This window comes from Bombus vosnesenskii, unplaced genomic scaffold (assembly GCF_011952255.1).
Source record: "Bombus vosnesenskii isolate JDL3184/JDL3185 unplaced genomic scaffold, Bvos_JDL3184-5_v1.1 scf7180000013267, whole genome shotgun sequence".
Lineage (NCBI taxonomy): Eukaryota > Metazoa > Arthropoda > Insecta > Hymenoptera > Apidae > Bombus > Bombus vosnesenskii.
The window spans coordinates 7,270,342-7,289,686 of record NW_022882927.1 but is presented as its reverse complement, the minus strand read 5'-3'; the positions used below and the strand labels follow the sequence as shown (position 1 = coordinate 7,289,686).

At 42.2% G+C, this 19,345-nt stretch overlaps 1 protein-coding gene across 11 annotated transcripts in view; it reads left to right on the top strand.

The window, feature by feature from the left end:
- Positions 1–19,345, top strand: part of LOC117230712 (max dimerization protein 1-like) — a 229,270-nt gene that overhangs the window by 162,160 nt on the left and 47,765 nt on the right. For 8 of the 11 annotated variants that reach the window (XM_033488420.1, XM_033488422.1, XM_033488421.1 and 5 more), the window contains exon 7: positions 17,446–17,670. The exons of the other annotated variants lie outside the window; for them this stretch is intronic. In XM_033488420.1, the coding sequence (XP_033344311.1) occupies positions 17,446–17,670 (225 nt within the window). The remainder of the gene's footprint in view (positions 1–17,445; positions 17,671–19,345) is intronic. 11 annotated transcript variants of the gene reach the window in all.

The following is a 19,345-nucleotide window of genomic DNA, read 5'->3' as shown; positions in this document are numbered from 1 at the left end:
TGGCGCAGAACTTCGATTATCTGAACCCATCGACGGAATGTTATAAACTTGAAAAACCACCCCTCTGTCTCTTATCAACTCCATCTTATATTTTTACGAAGAAAGTTGCGAGCGTCACGCTGTAACAGGCGAATAGGATCGTTGGGCTGCGTGAAAAGTTGGTGCTTCCGGTCTCGCTCTCGGGAATCTATTCGGCGTGTCGGTGAACCGTACCGTTGATTGCCCAGGGGAATTCCGCGCGCGATCCCGCGGATGGGAAACGCGGTTGGAAAAGTTGCCTGGCGTGCGCAGCAGCGACGTGTAACGCATCGCGTTTTAAGCGGTAACCCTCGGCCATAGTTGCGTTCCGTGATCCTCGAACCGACGCGACGTCTCTTTTCTATTTCGAACGTAATCGCGATCCCTCGTGGGTCCTCCACGGTTTTTATACACGGCGGCTGTTTCGTGAAACGCTCGCTGCCTGTTGGCTGGCCTCTTTGATGGATTTTTCCGAATCGTTTGAGTGATTGGTTGAACGATTGGTGAGGTAGTTTCGATCGATTGGCGGAAGGGTTTGGTTTTAGGGGAGATTCGGTTAGAGCCACTCAGGTTAGAAACATCACGGTACAATTTCATAACTTTGACGTTAATAAAGAGAGAACGAACGCGGAATCCTGTTCTTTTTACAACGATTTTACGTTGGATTTTTAACGACAGACTACTCGTTTCTAAATTTCTGTTCCGTTATTATCGTTCGGAGGAAAATTTTCGAACCTGTAAGTGTTTCATTTGAAACAGGTGCAATTGAGAGAATTCTTAAGGAACAAATACATGTCGTCGAATAAAATGGTTATATCGAAACAATTTTTATGAAACTATAATCCAACGAATGAGATACAAAGTAGTTTGAAAGGATACTAGATAAGCAAAACGACAAATCTGCATTTCGTTTGTTTAATTGCATTCGCGAAAATACGAATTCATAGAAATATCCATAAACCAGTACAACTCTAGATATTCTTACTCCATTGAAATCGATAAAAAAATCGATAAGCTTGAAACGTTTGAGAAATAACAAGGATAAAGGGAGGACTAACGTCATAAGACGTGCTTTTCCCTGCGTTTGGAGGTGGTTCCCATCTTGAAACCACTGCTGTCGGCTGTCCTTTCTAGTATCGCCTTACACAATCACCCTGAAAAAAGGAAGACAGGAAGAGCCTCTCGAGGGATTTTAAAATGCTGGGATAGTTTTTCCTTAACAGTTTCCCAACTTTAACTTTCGTCTTTCCTCTTCTTTTTCCCTTCCTAACAGTCAAGAGTACGTTATCGCTAGAAAGTATACGGGCATCTTTGTAATGTAATTTACTATTATAATTAACTACTATAATTTACTATGTAAGTCTACTATTATGCAGATTAGAAGGTCACGATCCGGTAAACGAACCGGTACGTATATGTTCTAAATCGATGAGTATGTTCTTTAGAAGTGCATTAATCATAGAGTTGAGCGTCTTCTTGAAATAAATAAATTACGCTTGAATCTTTATCTACAAACTCCAAATTGAATTCATAGTTCGGAAAATGGAAAAGTATGTGTTGAACGTTAGCCTCTTGAGAAGATACATTTCTACGGTTGTTACTCTAAAAGGAATATTATCTTTCCACCTAAAACCTGCCATACATCTTTCCAGAAAACCGTGAATCGCGCTGGAACGTGGATTCGAATAGATCACCTAGCGTTAACTTGAGTATTTTAAGCACGCGCGGAGATAACCGTATCGCAAGCTCGGCCCGCCATTTAAATCCGTAGAAAAGCATTCGGCCCTCTCCGTTCCAAATTATTATTGCTCCGAATAATATCTTCTCTTTCGTGGTGGGCTATTCACGACGATACTTTGGATTTTCGAACGAGAAAATTTTTCAGAACTTACTCGTACAAAGATCTATTAACTTGGATCGTTTCTTTATTCTTATACCTACAACTTCAAATGACAGGTACACGTTGTACCCGAGAACCACGATAGGAAGAAGAAACAGACGACGTTGAAATACTTTATAATAGAAAAATTCGACGTATTTGCTATCGATATTCGCCTTAGAAGATGTAAAAAAAATAGCCTCTGTGAAATTCAGAAAGTACGCAGAATATTATCCAAACAGAAGCTAGGGAAAATCCAGGAGCAATAAATATTTCATCGAAGAATGTAGAATAGAACGACAAGAAAAGAGGACAATATTCAAAGAATTCTCGGTAGAAAAGCGAATCATCGTAGGAGTATCCGCGATATTTACTCTCCACACTCGTCTTAAAATCTCTGGACGAATTCTCACTAAAAGAAAATACAGAAAATACCACGCAAACGAAGATCGCGTGAGATTTATAAATATCTAGTGAATGGCTATCTTGTGCAAGAATATGTAATAAAGTAAAATCGGAGCACAGTATCGAGCCAGTCTACCAAACCGAAGGGTTAATCGCGAGCCGACTAGGAATTTCGAGAGGGTCCGGAATATCTTGGTTATCGGGGCCGCTTGGTCGCCTTGATGGACCGTAAAGTATCGTAACGAGTAATAAGTCTGGGTCAGATTAAAAACGATAAATGTCGTTCAGCTTGGTAGCACGATAAAGGCTGGCTATAAAAATGACTCGTTCGAAGGAACCGGATGGAACGTTGCAGGGACGGTCGCAGAAACGTAGCTGTAATTGCAACGCCAGCTATCCTCTAATTCCGTGAGCGATTATGCTCGTAAAATAGTCGTCGTGAATCGGCAAATTTCACCGCGCCAGCTGCGACGTCCGAGAGTCTAACACGCGATCTTTGATCGCGCTACGCGCCTCGTTCTAAGATTAGAGAGCGCGCTTCCGGCCAGAATATCGTTCGCGTGAATGTCGTTGGATCGAGAGCCCGAAAAGCAGAAGATGGAATTTTACGCGGATCGTGATGAAAACGACGAAGATCGTTCGCCGTAAAACGAAGGTGAGAAACGACGAAATGGTTATTGTAACTGAGATTCGCCGTTTTATGGTTCGTGTCGGAGATCGTCGGAGGTTACCGGTAATGACATTTGGTCTCGTCAACGCGCCTTTGATATCTTTTATAAAGGTAAAGACGATTTATGATTATACACGGGTTTCCTTGACAACTTTCTACGACTTTTATACAAATTATTTACACAGATTATCTTACTGTCTTTTTAACGTCTCCGCGATAACCAACGAGATTTTCGCTCGTAGTTGCTACGATTATCACAAATACGTTGCCTGAAAACTAGGATTTATAAAGAAAGCAGAGAAAAGGTGCTTCGTTGTAACACACTTTCTTCGTGCTAATTTTCACGAAGAGTCGATAAAGCATCTATAAACCTATGTTTATATAAGAAATTCTCTATGACGAGCTACTTTATTCGCCTTTATTCGGCTAGGACAGCGCTAGTTTGCAAATCGAACGAAAAATCAAACAGAGTAGCTGGCTGACGAACGTGCTCGGTGGTTAAATAAATTTTAAGAAGGTATTTAAGCGAGAACGAGGTTACGTCGTGGAATATTATTTAAAGACGTCGTTAAGTAGCGCATGGAATCAGAGAGAGGTATTCACCGAGGGCTGGACGCGTTGTTACGTAGTAGTAATAGCGATTCCATTTACCACGCTTTATACTCGGTCCCTACTTTCCAGTGCTCCCTCTTTCTCCCTCTTTCTTCCTGCATCCCTCTTCCCATCCCCCGTCTCTTTTATCGAACAGTTGTTTTCATTGCAAAGCTCGGCACGATCCATTAAACGTCGTTACCTACGTCAACAACGGAGCCATTAGGTTTTGTTCATCGAGCGGTGACCAACTTGCCGGCGATCGATCGATCCTAGACGGCCTTCTAACTTGGATAGGCAAAAACTACGCTTCTTTCGCGCAAACTGCGCGCATTTCGTTTCATTTTTAGTTTAAGGAGAACGAGGTTCCCTAATTGATTGCGTTGAATTTGTAAATCATCGCAGCACGTTGTGATAAATTACTAGTACGTAGATATTTGTGTTAGATCAATAGATTACTATCGCGTGGTAGATCCTTCGTGTTGCGATTGTTGGACGAGACTATTCAGGAGTTTTCGTATGAATTTCTGGGAATACAAAAATCGTGCGCAATATTTTCGAGGATGTTGGATTGGCGAGATTAAGACTGATTTTGCATATTCCATGAAGATGAAGAGTCTGAAATTACGCAAAATCGATCTTGATCAGTATAATCGATAATATGAACGAGTAATTTATTTCTCACTGACATCTTTTTCATTGACGGACATTTATATCCAAGCGATGGAGTTCTTCGAATAATCTTATGCCTCGTTTTATATCAATTTTACGATACAAAAGTTGTCACCGAGGGCCGGCTAATTAATCAAAATTAATTGCCAAATTATTAATACCATTAGCAAGATTCATCCCCGATATACCCGTCATTATCGTGTACTCTATATTAACAAACAACTTTTTTACATAAAATCTATTTCTACACTGCAGAACTTCGCGGGCGCGCGTTTTATTACAAAAGTTTCTCTCAAACTTTCCCGATTTTTAATTAACATTCCACATTCAAATTGTTATCATCCTGCACGCGGGTAGATGTACGAGTGCAATTAATATCTGAACCAAAAAATATAAAGCCCGGTAAAATCCGAATTCTTCGTCTCCGGCAGTTCCTCCGCCTCTGAAGAGAAATCCTTGATAAATCAGAGAGACAGATGCAACAAAAAAGAAAAAAAAATGGTACAACGAAAACATAGAGGAGTAAAAAAGCTAGCGCTGAATAGCAAATATCCGCAACAAATCAGTTCCATGCAATAGAGCAATCGAACACCGGAGTCGCCGATCCAGGAACTCTTTTATGTCTCGTGACTGGGAGCGGGGAACGCGCGAGTGAATCGTCGCGCTGAGCGTAAATCTCGTAACCTTTGCGGCGAACTTTCGCCCGCTAGTAACAAAGAGTGGCGCTGGCTCGGTCATTTATTCGGATTGCAATAGCTGGATGCACTCTGGCGGAAGCAGATGAAAAGGTTAAAAAACGAGTGGAACGAAGCTTTCGGAGGAGCGAAGGGGCGTGAGATCCTCGGGTTTAGGGGATCGAAGGAGGGTGAAAGAGAGCCGGGAAAGACGAGAAAACTTTGAGTCGTCACAAAGGCGGGAGCATCCTGCGACTCCCTCGCTCTCGCACGCGCCTTCAATTCTTCTTGAAATCTTGACACGCGACTGGAAGCGAATTTTTCTGAAAACACAGGGCCGTGTATACCTTTGAACCATCGTCGACCCATTACTTACGTAGGCATCGTGAATCTCTTTGTTCCGTCGTACGAACGGGGTGCAGTGTAATTAATGGAGACGCTTGGACGTTACTTGGTCGTAATTCGAGGATCCTACTGTCTTTGTTTCGGCGAGGTTTGATAATTTTTTAGGGACGAGGGTGGAGGAGGTTCACAGGATACGATGATGGTCCTATAGAAGTATTATGGATGGGGTGTGACAGCGAGGTTTGGGGTTAGCTAACGCTTTATAAGGTCACGTGCCTTCGGAGTTAACGAGCAATGTAATATTCTAATTTACTTAAATTTAATTAAATATATAAACTATCGGCGACTATGAAAAAGTAAGACACGAGGAATCTATTGTAAAAGAAAAAATATAAAGTATTTTAATCCTAATTCTGCGAACATCAATACTGTTTGATTATAGTTACATAATAACCAATTAGTTAACTTGTCCACCACACAATGATTTTTTCTTTTGTAGAAAGATGCAGGGAAAAGACAGACAGACAGACAGGATTGTTACCGACCTTATTCTTGGCGAATCTAGACAGCGTACAAACTGACTGACTGACTAAGTTCCTACAGTTTTCTTCGTTGGCATTTCCACGTGTACTCCGGCGATCCACGTGGCAGCGCGACATCGGTCATCCAACGCCTTTGCTGATCCGATGCCCAACAGCCAAGTTGGAAAATACGCTCTCAGCTGCGTTATGTCCACGATATATACACTTTGTCGATCTTCTATTGACGATTGTACATGAAAAATCTCCTCCGTAGCCAATCGACGATTTTATCGTACAAACCATTTTTCTTACCGCTCGTTTTTCCTATTTGTAGACGATTCGAAGCTATATCGTTTTATCGATAGTCCTACTATCGTAGCCACAAATCGATCGAACGTGACATTCTAAACGTTGAGTCTTGAATCTTGGTACATTAACAACAGACTGCAGCTGGATATTCAAGGAATGCTCGATTATTCGATTCTCTCGTGCGAGTACCGCTACATTTTGTAGTTTGTAACTACTCCATCCATGTCTCCATTCTTTCTTCTGTAATAAACATTCGTGACCTCCGTGTAATTTTTTCGTCCAATCTTTCTTCCACATCTCACATAACGAACGTTACTAGCACCGCACTAAAGACTCTTGGTTTTATCTATAGATCGTCAAAGTAGTTTAAGAATGTCTATACTCTTAGGCTGTTATATCGTGCTCTGGCTAGAACCCATTTAGGCTACTGCTCTGTCATCTGGGCATATTACCATCATTATCTCATAAATAATCTGGAAACATATAGAACACAGATTCCTACGTTTAGCTGCACGCTTTCTCGATTGTCCGATGTCCTTCGACGATCGCGAATCTCGAACCTTTTAAATTTTAAGACGCTCGATCGTGATCGTCCGCTGCTTCACCTGTTCTTTTCACGTTTCAAGATACCGAACGGCTTAATAAATCGTCCATTTTAAGGCATTTCGATTTTTCCATTTATCGGACTTCTATTCGACACCGTTCCCTTTTGTGGTAAAATCCGCTACGACCAACGTAATTATATTAATAGTCGTACGTCATTACGAACACAAATTTGTACTGCGACGAGATCGATCTCTTTTTTCTCCAACACCTTCAGACGTAGTTTTCTTTCTCCGCTTTCACGCTGGTCTCTTTTCCTATTTTATCGACCGTTATATACTTTAGAATGTAAATAAATAAAGGAACAAATAAAAGACCGTCTCATCCCTGAAAACAAAAACTTTCGTATTCAAAGCGACAACCCCTTCTTTCTCCCCCTATCTCTCGTCTATGGGGCTAGTTTAAAAATTAAAGACGCGCCGCTGGCGCGGCAAAATTAATCCGCATCGTACTGCCGGGTGTATTTGTCGTGGCTGCCTGATCGATGTAATTAATCCAGGGTAATTAACGATAAAGCTATGCCAGAGATAGGGAATTCGAGCGTGTATTCCCGGGCACGCACCTGGGTGCGTGATCCCGCGTGCCGGAGGTTTTAATCACCGAGTACGGGCGTCGCTTGACTCGCTCCGCGAGGGAACGAGAGACGAGGAAAAGACGGCGAGGAGAGGACACAACCGCCATTTTCGTAATTACGGGCGTCGGATATTAATCAAAAACGCGGCGCTGAGGAGTGCTCGCGCGTGACTCGACGCTAGTCATCGATACGAATTGGGTTCATTGACAACCGATAGACCTCGTTTCCGTCGCTTGAGGAAACGGTTCGGTCGTTGACTCCTTAAAAACAATCTCCTTTTTCTTCCCTTTTTTTTTTTTTTTTTTTTTTGGTCTTTTTGAAAGAAATTATCGGCACCTGTGTTAACACGATTGAACTAATATCGGTAACAGTAACAAGTTTTGTCAATGAAACAAATGTAATTCTATGAGCTAGTTTTACAAATTACGAGTTTCCTCGTCATCCTGTTTGACGAAAAATTACGAACTCGCGAAAGGGAAGCCAATAACCAGCAATTTATAATTTGTTTGTATATTGATATTGTTAGTTGGTGAATTAAAATTCGGTGGAAGCGTGACTCGTTCTTCAAACATCCCGGAAATCTCAGAAGTATTACGAACAAGAGTAGATCAGCTACGGTAGCGTAAGAGAAAATTTTCTGATAAGGAACCAAGGGAACGTGTCGAATTTTATGAACATCTTTCTCCTACTACATTCTCCATTAGAATTAATCACATTCGAGGAGAAAATAAAACATTTCTTTCCTCTAATATCAAAAAATCGAATAAACGTCATCATCTCTGCGACTCTGGTCTTTTGATAAACGAAGAAACGAACGAACGACGAATAAAATTTCACTCGTATCGTGCTCGGCATCGTACCAAAAGGTAAACGAACTTATCACTCCACCTAATACATCTCATAATTCTGCATCGTCTCTTGTTGCTATCGATACTTATAAAAATACTCAAGTATAATAAAACTCTTTAAATATCCTTCCCTTACGTAATGCTTAAGGCTTGGTGAATTCTCCCACACGCAGTTTCGATTGCTCCATTCATGGAACTCTAAAAATACCAGCCCTCGGAAGGAGGGGAAAAAAGTACAAGAGTAGAGAGAAGAGAAGAGAAGATGATCGATCGCGATCACACGATGCTCGCGACCAAGACGATCGACAAATTACGGGGATAACGACGCAGTTCCGTCGCCCATTTATATTCTGCCAGCCATAGCATCTGCCCTCTCCTCTTGATTTCCTCTTCGTTCGCTCGACACGCGTCGAGAAACCGAACCGCGCGCGTCTTTCTTTTCCTTTACTCGTCGTGACAAGATACATCGAGAACGCGATATATATCCCTCTCGTAGATACAGAAAGCTTGTCTCCGTTTCTCCACGCGGCCACCACCGTGGATAGCTTCGAAAGGGGTTGCGCACAGAGCGAGAAGGGGACAGTTTCGTTGCGTCGATTTATCGTTTAATAAAAGGTGATACATGGCCCACGAGGCGACCGTTTTTATTTTCCGCGACCGACCGCGAGCCACCACACCCTTTAATCTTCGACGCTCTTGTCGTTCGAAGCTCGTTAAATTGGAATTTCCTCGATTCGACCCCCTGTTGTTCAACTACTGGGGTGCATCGTGATTCAGATCGTATCGTATCTGATACCAAATTGGTTTCGAGTCTGAACATCTTGATTCCTAGGTGACTCCTGGGTATGAAATTTTCCTCGTCGTTCGAAGGAAATCTACGCGTTTCGGTAGTTTTAGTAGAATGTCGAATGTTCGTAAAAGAGCGTTCGTTTTAACATCACGTAGATACAACGTTATTCAAAAATGTAACTAAACTTATTGTTTTTTGATACCAAAGACGTATTTAGACAATAGACAAATTTCTCCAAACTTTATAGAATCACAGGATATGAAAGTAGATTTTTTAATTTCTAGATGCTTATTCTTTGTCTATAAAGGACTACTTGGAAATTTTAAATCAAACGATACAATTCCCTCAATTTCTGAAACAAGCCAATCCTTCCCATAGACTATGAATTATATAGCGATGATTTGAGCGGATCCTCGATGACACGATCGATTAAAAAAAGAAACAGAGAAGGAAAGAAGCAAGATACACGTTCAACTGAAATCCGAAACGAAATGGAACAAAAAAAGGATGCAGGAATATCTTTATTAAATCAAACAACCTCCCCCTCCTGCGCAAGACTCGCCAAAAGGCTCCCTCCGCTCGAACAGAGCAGCGTTTTCCCGATCGTCGAATTTTCCCCTTGAGAGATAGCATCTACGTCGGTCCTCTTCGGGGTCGCGATAAGGGAGAGCAGCTCGGCCATTGGGCATGGACAACACCTCTCGACAATACCAAGTTCTCGGTGCAACCGACAGCTCGACACGTTCGAGCTTGTGTCTTGACGATAAGTGATGGACGAACCAGCCGAAACGAGAGAGTCTAGCGACTGCATGGGATTGAACAACGGGGTGGTGAACAGCGGGGGTGGTCGTATGAATAGCAAAGCGGGAATCGACATTTCGGCGCTACGTGTTACCGACGACTGACGTTGGTCGCGGAAGGAAAAGAGAGAACAACGGAGAGTAACGAAGAGATGTGAATAGTGAGAGGGATACGTCGGAAGGGGTGGAGGGTGGTTGGTAGCGTGGTAGATACGGAAGAAGAGGCGACGGAAGAGGGTAGAGCGAAGGGAATTACTATGGTCGATGTCGGACAGTACGAGACAGAGGCGGGAAGAAGAACCCCTAAAGAGACGCAAAGGCAGGCCGAAGCGGCGGCGGAGAGACAAGGGAGGGGGTGAAGCTCTTTGACAAGTCAAACATGCGCTAACGCCCTCGTAAGATAGTCACTTTCAACATGGCCGACGAGCACACGGACCCTTTCTGACCCTCGCCAAAGGAGAACAGCCTCCGGGGGGATAGTCGTCGAGGCAAACGAAATATTTGATTCCTCTCTTTTTTTTTACCCACCCTCTTCTTTCTTTCTTCCCGCTTCTCCCTTCTTTTTTCTCCTCCTCTTTCTCTCTTTCTTTTTTTCTTTTTAACGTCGACTCTGTGTCTTTCCGTGGCTCGATTTTTGTTTAATTGGCTTCTTTTGGAGAGCGAGTGCGCCGGGTCTCTGGTACACACGCCTAGCCTGGTCTTGCTCTTCTGGTCGACGACGGGTGAATAACAGCGACGAACCACCGGGAGGCGATTTTGATGAGACTCTGACGACGGAGAGCGGGATCGGCAGCTGTTTGACTCGCGCTGATCGTGCTAGGCTGGAAAATATGTTTCGTTGGCACGATGTAAGGTCTAGTGGGAGTTCGTGAATACGTTTCGTGTTACTGACAGAGGAATTGATGGAACAGAGTGGACAAAGTTGTAATTGGAGGACGTCTATAGGCAAATATCTAAATTAGAATACATCGTTCGTATCGTTCTGAAATCATCCTGTCGTAACACGCTTGCAAGAATTTTTATTAAAACTGTCTAGTAATTACCGCTGAAAACAAATTGTTAAAGGATGAAAAAGCGGGAGGAGTCATTGATAAATTCATAAGCGCGTTGTTTTTCGCTAGGCGAGTCGGAAGGCAATAGCGTCTGGACGCTGTCTTCCATCGCGACTCGACGACGCGTAACGTCGTTTAATTGGATTTGCAAAGGATTATTAAAAGGCTTATCCTTCGTCGACGGTCTGTTGTTGACTTGTCGTCGAGCCGCGTTCTGGTCGTGGACGTTTATAATGCAAAACAGAACCAAGTTGTATTCCGCTTTGCGACTCGTGCATGATAATAAAACGGCTCATGAAACACGCTAAGCAAAAATATTACAATTGTTACTCGCTTTGTAAGATTATGTTAATTATACGTACACCGGAAATTTCATTTTCGATTAAATTTAATGGATGGGAGATTAATTGGCAAAGTTCCCTCGTTACAAGCAACAAAAATTTCCTCTTTCGTTTTATCTTCTCACGCCAGTCACAAGAAAAATCCCGTGTGTTCCACGATAACGCGATCATAATTCCTTTCTAAGATACATACAATTGCCGGAGAAAATTATTTAACGAGGAAACTCTCTTCTTATATTGTACACGCTGAATTTTTTTTTTGTCGGAGCGTAATCAGTGCGAGGCGAAATATGCCCCAACACTTTTCTTTACGTATGTATTTATTTTTCTCATTCTTTTTTCCCCCAATTTGCATGTAAAACTTGTTGTTACGGTAATGTTGCGATAAGGTTATTGAAAATTAAGGCTGTCGGTCTATCTAGCCAATTTACGTTTGGGGAACGCACCAGGAATGCAAAGCATTATACTCTCGCGACAATAAAACAGACTCTTAACATAAAATACGGCATATCTAGCGTAGTATGCACTTTTTTTACGGTCTTGCATTAATGATTTTATAGCTGGAATAATGAGAAGAATTGATATACTGTATAAAGGGAGAGTACATTCTAAAGTATCCTGAAGAAACGTATTTTGTAAACTCTTGTAAGGATCTTCTATCTTGAGAGATGATTGTAATCTATGGTAATTTCGAAGAATGCCTTATACAGCTTTTTTAGAAGATGAGATCTAAAGTTGTTTGAGAAAAGGATAAAGAATACAGAAAAAGTAAGAGTATAATATAGATTGAAGCATAACATGATAAAGAATGTAGAGCAAATAATAAAAATAAAACGGAGATAAATATAAAGCGTAAAGGAGTAACACGACTATAGGATAAAGACTAAATAATAAAAAGAAAATCGATGGAATAAAAAATAACCAACATGAATATAGAATCCTGTTTCGATAAAACTATCGCCATAATTTAAGTTTAAGTAAAGATTCCGCCGAATTATAAGTGCAATGTTTAGTAACGCGTGTAATAATATAAGAAAATAAAACAAGTTGATAAAAATATATGATAATAGAAATAAGCCATGCATACAGACTATCAAAAACACGTACCAACGAATGAAACATGCAGAGTACAGCTCGCTGTTACATTCCTGTTAACAAAATTCCAGCCTAGTTATAAAATGTAATAAAACAGAAAAAAAGATAGCCATAAAAGAGAGAAGAGAAAGAATCCACCGTAGCAGAAATAGCCTTAAAAATAATCGGAGCCCGTGACCCGCGCGTAATACGTATCAATGCCACGATAAAAATGAAGTAGCCCAATAATTTCACCACAAATAACCACCTGACTTGGCAACCCCCTAATCAATCGGTAGGTCCGCAACAGTGGGTCGATATCGTTCGTCGATCGATGCTCAGGATAGATCTTCCCTCTCCCCTATAAAGGAAGAATAACGGGGTAAGACAGTGGGTGGAGGGGTGCAATTTGCGACAGGGGGAGTTGCGACGATCGCGACGGGAGGCCGGGCGGAAGTTCGGGCCGGGGAGTTATTAGGCGGAACGGAAAGAGGGCTCGGTAGCTCGCGACGAAATGTCAAGCTCTCTCGGCGCAATTACGCTCGATTCATTAAGCCGCGGCTTGGTTCATTGCTTCGAAGTTTCGCGGCGAAACGGTGCGCGGCCGCTAATGACGTTCTATCCCCCCTTAGCCGACCTTACCGACCAGCCCTTGTGGCTCGTGCTCGTCCCAAGGAAACGATCTTACCTCTTTCATCCGCTTCTTCTCCTCGACCTCTCCTCAAACAATGGCGATGCAATTTTTACGAGGAGACTTCCGGCAGCCGGTCCGTTGAAACCGTTGAAAAAGAGAGAGAGAGAGAGAGGGAGAGAGAGAATGAGAGGAATCCAGTCGTCTGCGGAGAGACGAGAAGAAGAGGCACGATGGTTGTACAGCAGCTAGAGAAGAGAAGCTGAGGGTGGAAGGGATGGAGGGCAGGAGCACTTTGATCGTTTAGAAAAATTGCAGTTTGCCAAACAAAACCCGCTTTTCAGGGGGCAGTCGCGGCTCACGGGAGTGGGAGAGACGGGTCTGCAAGACGTGAAGTGGAAAACCGGCGAAAAGTTCGTTAATTACAGGAGTTTTCGACGGTGGACGGTAGCTCGTGAGGTCGATATTCTTCTTCCTGCCGCCACCGACTACTACCTCTTCTCCCGAACCCTCTTTCTGAACCTCGGTGTGTTTCACCCGCCCTATCTACCGACATCCCACCCCATCGAACGAGCGCCCCCTCCCCTCCTACCCCTTTTTCCTTGGTTTCCGAGAGAGCGGTACCCCGTACTCGTAACTCGACTAACGACTGGAAATCTCTTTAAGCAGCGGGGCCCTCGTGGCTTTTGCGACGGCCCTGCCACGTTAACTCGAGCTTTAAGCCGGATTACTTGGGCTTAAAGCGTTCGTTGCCGAGCTGACGAGCGAGCTCTCGTTCAGGTTCGCGCAAACACCGAATGCCTGAGTGGCTTTTTCACCGGACCCTGACGGGGGTAGCTTCCCTTTCGACCACCGATGCCGATCGCGCGTGTTTCTTCAAGATCTCCATTTTTGGTTGAACGCTGAGTGTATTAGTCTGTGAGATTTCGGAGATTGAGCATGGCGGAGGCTGAATCGTGTGACGGATTAGGCGAATACGTCGGTGGAAAAAGATGATGGCGGGGATTGGTGGACTTTTAAAATTGTTCGATCGGAGATTCGTGAAACTAGAGAATTTTTCGAGCTTGGAGGGGGTATTGCATCAATTATTTAACAGTCCGTCTGTAACGCGCAGCTTGAAACATACGAGTCGTTTAATGCAAAAGTGATGCAAGTCGAAAAATTTGATTACCGGATAACGAGAAGTAAAGTGAAAATTCTGTAAGAGGTCGAGTGGGCGATCCTCACTTATCCTGCTGCCCACCGAGAAATTAACGAAGATATATCTTACACCGCTTCTGCACAAAACAGAATGAAGGTTACGCTTTCGAGATGTAGCGTTAAACCAAACAGACTTACACTACTTTGCATTAAACCATGCTCATATATATATCTTTTATTTTCTTTTTCTTTTTTTTTTTTTTTTTTGTACAGTAATTTAGATGACACTTTGGAAATCTTCAAATGGAATTGAGAAATTCGAAGTGATTTCGAAATTTAATAGATCGAGGATAAAAGAGAAAGTAAATTGAGTTAAGTGTCGTAACAAGAACTATAAGTATGGAATTCACGGACTTAAAAACATTAAGCACGTCCTTGAAATTCCACGATGTCGTAAACCACGAGTACAACTATAATTTAAACGAAAGAGAATTGCAAATAAAATATGCCAATTACCGCAACATTGACCCTCGCTGGATCGAGGTAGATTCTTTCAGAATGCTTCAACCTTACAGTCGACTGGCCCCGATTGCAACATAGTTGCAAGAGTCATGCATCCAGAAGAGAGTGGACGTCTAATAATTGGCCGTTTCCTGTCAGGTCTTCTCTGTAACCGGTACATCCGGTCAGTGAACGGGATGATTTTTACCACGAGTGATGCGAAACGAAAATTGCACGTTTCTTCCCTGTCAGAGCTGTCTCTCTAGCTCTATCTTCATCTCTCTCTTCCTCTTTCCTTCTTGCCTTTGGTTTCACGTTGGTTTCACGATAGTCGAGCGCACGGAGCCGTCGCTAATTCTAAGAAGACAGCTCGCGATCCTTCATTTCTCCGCTCGGTGCAGTCGTTGCCCGAAGATGCATAGGGAAGACGGTGTAATTTGTCAGGCAGCACGCCGAATCTAATGGCGACCACGCCACCAAGACAAACGACTGTGATTAGGAGCAAACAATTACGATTACGAGATCGTTCACTCGTCTGGTTGATGAATCGCGACGTTGGCCGTGATTCTTTCCTGCAGTGAAAGGCTGCTTCTTGCCTTCTTATTGAAAGTAACGGGACGTTTACTCGTAATGCAAGAAATCCTCGTTTGGATTTTTTAGATTGTCGGAGTTCTCGTTGATTGACATGAGTTTTTAGTCTTGAAATTAGAATTCTTTGTTTCCGATATTTCCTTACTGATTTCTTTAACTATAGCATTCTGTTCACTATGAATATTGACGTTTAAGTCCGTATCTTTTTAGGGTATTAAAGATTTCTTCGATGTTATAATTTGTTCGATCGTGAACGTTAAATCTGTTAATGTATTTTATTTTGTAACATCGGAGATTTTTCAACGAGCACACAGAAGTTTATGATACACGTGAAGCTTGGAAGAGACGCTTGGAATTGAAATATACATTTTCATATTTCTTTTTTTTTCTACGATTGCAAACATTGATTACAATTACGTTTGGTGCTTATATCGGTAAACCATTTATATCGACAACTTGCAATTTCTAAAAGTCGACGTCCATTTCTAAAAGTCACATCCAAAATTCTATTATCTGCAAACAACTCGATTATACGTTCTAATTCGTTCCTCGGCAATTCCATACTGACCATTTGAATGTTAAATCGCGCGGCCGGCTGGTTTTTCATATTTTACACAAGCATTTAATATGTACATATATAATCGCTAGCGGTACACGGTTTTCCACGGTCCAATTTTCATGGCGCTCTCACATGACAGATAGCGATCTAAGTTTCGCGAAACAGCTGTCCAGTCGTGTCACGAGGATGCCTTCAGCGGCTCGGCCACGTATTTATAATCTCCCTAGGAAATTATACGCTGCCCCCGTCGCTGAAGACGGAAACCCCACGTATATCGTTAACGCGCAACGGAAGCATTCGAGAAGCGGTCCCCCGGGGATACACGCCATCCTGGCGACGTAATTTCCTCCAAGCACACGATTATCGTGGTCACTCGTTAACCTTTGATGAAATTTCCTCGACATTTTCTTTTATTTTTCATCCTTTATTTCGAGTAAAATAGCGGCGTCCGAAAAAATATTTCCTTCGTTCAAGAGAAACGATTTAGGTTGCGAAGGATTAAGGTTAGGTTAAGAAAGGTTAAGGTTAGGTTAATTACATATTATTTATATTATATATATATTAGGTTAATGTACAAAGTGTAATATTACATTTGGAAAAGGAATAAAATCTAAATAGTATAGATATAGAATTACAAAGGTATAAACATAAAAGAGATAATCTGTAAGTAATTTTCTCAAGGTTATTTGGCTACGACTGATTTGATTTTCTCAACTTGTTCTAAATTAGTAAATTGTCGGATGTAAAATATTTTCTGGGACGTTTTTAAATACCACGAAACTCGTCGAGATTCATCCTAAAGCATTCTTTGTACACTGTAAATTTCCTAAATCGCGGTAGAAGATCTTTCGCTGGAAGTCCATTACTGCTCGAGCTCCATTGAATAATTCCCAGTTGTGCCATCCAATTCCACCGGTGAAATATGCGCACGATACAGGAATAAATAAACGATGCTATCAGAGAGTAATAGAAATAAATAAACGATGCGATTCGAGAGCAACGCTCGATCAACATTCAAAAATCCATCTTCAAGAAATCATTATTCTATCCTAGTCGAAGAATAAATATTATGCTTATATCATGCGAATAAATGACAGGATTCAAGAATAATAGAAATAAATAAGAGATGCGATTCAAAAGCAATTCATAACCACGGTACCACAGAACCCTCCTTCAAGAAACCACGTTTCCAAACCAGATGGAGTACGAAAAGAGAGACAATAAAATCCAAGAGAAATACAAATGAGTAAACGATGCAATTCCAGGGTATTTCACATTCAGCTTCCTAAAATCCTTCTTGGGGGATCATATTTTCAATTCAGATACAGCACCAAACGATCCAAGAGTAATTCACATCTGGCTTAAAGAAGCTGGTTTTCAATTTAGATAAAGAACCAAATAATACGATCCAAGATTCCTGTCTTGTGCAATTTCGCGCTTCCCATATTTCTTATAAATGTATAAGAATCCGCAATCTAATAATAAACTCGTTACAGTAAGCAAAGATATTCGGACGTATAAGAATAAAAAATAAAATTACGTTTGTGCAATGAGCAATCTTATCATCTCAGAGTACAGATTATGTGAATGCTTCGCGGAGATGTTATCTTGGCTTCGAAATACCTCACCATTGATCGTTTCGCGTAATGAACCTAGCCTTGCAGTAAGATTTGTTGGAATCTTACTTAAAGGAAGAAAAGCAACCTTACAGGTTGTACAAGGAATTTCATAACCAACTAACTCGTAAAGCTTCGATATGCAAAGAACGATATTTTCATGAAGTTGGAAGACCAGGCAGACCGCTCTAATCTTCCCATCCCACTCCTCTTTCACCCAGAATTCCCGTTTATCTTTCAGATCGCGCGAGAGAAAAACCGTGTATCGGACACGAATTTCAATTCGAAACACGGAAGCCACCGTTTTCGTCCACCTATTCGCTCTCCACGAAAGCTCGCTGCCTCCGTTCCGTATATTTAAACAACAAGTGCAGCATGGAAGGGACTAGCGGGTGGAAATACTATTTGTCAACACTCGTGCATTTATACCCGGAGCCCGTGGACATCGCCGGTAAATCATGGCATGGTGAGCGAGAAACAATTGACCACGATGTTCACCAGTCCTCTGTTACGTCGTTGGCGAACACCGAGATCGACAAAATATATTTTGTCAGCAAGGTTGTAGAATACATGTGACCGCGTAGCTGGCGTAAACCAGGCGAAGGAACAACTATTGACCAGTCACGGAGTTGCCATAACTAGCGGTAATGGTCGGCTCGTTTCGGCTCTCCGTTAGCTCCTCTGCCTCTCTTTCTCTCCCGCGTCTCTCGTCTTCCGCCGTGCTTGTTTATCCGCCCCTTGTTCGCCACCCTCGTCTTCCGTTTCCAGCTCCGTCGTTGCCACACTGACGTCACGTCTCGTCACGATAGGCCGACTCTGGAACGCTATCGGTCGCGTCCGAGATTAAGAAGCGATACAAAAGGCTGCGAGAGTTTTGAGATTTTAAGAAACGCTTGGTCTCTGGGTTATGGAACATAATGGCTCGCGAAAGTATTCGAACGCTTACTATAGGAGATCTTGCACGAATATATAACGTGCGTTATATAATAGAACATTTTTTGAAACCTCATTGACACCGGTAAACTGCGAAACTGCTAACGAGTAGACTGCAGATTTTGTGTGCATTTGTAAGGGAAATTGAAAGACGCAGAAATGCACCGAAGATAAATAAAATGAAAAAGTTAACGAAATATCCAAACTAGAGTACTTTGTGTGTCACTTAAGGGATGAAGCAAATTTCTGCTTAGGTCCCATTTCTTTAATAGTAATTGTAAGAAAATAATTTGCATGAATATTGGCTGTCTGGTAATAAGACACGATTGTCGTGACCATGGTAAGCCAATATAAAAATGTATATAGAAAGTAGAGGCTGTTTATTGCGAACATACAGTTAATAAAAATCTAGTGTACACTATGAATAGTTGGCTGAAACGTATAATTGGCGTTAAAGCTGGACCCACTAAATACTGTGACTTATTGACGTAATAAATAATTTTGTGACTTTGATGAAACTGCATACGTTCGCGTACACAACAAATAAATATCTCGAAACGTGATTCAATTTTCCACGCTCTGAAAACTCGTTATCGCCATCGCGGACTTACACTCGCGGAACTACTTGCCCCGTTCGAAATCGTTTTATTTGCAAACGCATGCATCTTCGTAAACGTCGACCACCTACCCCTTTAACACCAGGAACAAAGGTGGCACGAAGTTGGCCGATAAACAAGCACGCGGAAGGAGAAGAAAGAAAGCAAAAGAGAAGAGAGAAAGGACAGAATAGCGGCACGGGGAAATTAATAATCCAGGCGAGTAACGCTTTCGAGATATTCCGCGCTTCAAACCGGAACAACCAGCGGCGAGAAGGGTGAAAGGGAAAGAAAAGAACGGAAACCGGAAATTATAGTTACGGCTGACGTTTTAAACGATACGACAAGGCTTGAAAGTTAGTCACCTTTTCCTCCTTTCCCTTTCTTCCATCCTTTTCTTTTCATTCTTTCTTCCTTCTTTTTTCCTTTTCGTGTTCCTGGGCGCGACTGTCCCCCCTGTGCTCACGGGTCTCTGACTTTTCAGTCAGCTCGAATAAACCTAGGATTAATTACCACAATCCCGGGGAACATTATCGTTATCTACGGCCACCCACCCCCGCGGGCTTCGCGCGCCTTCTATCTTCGCGATAAATAGTATAACGCCGTGCACAC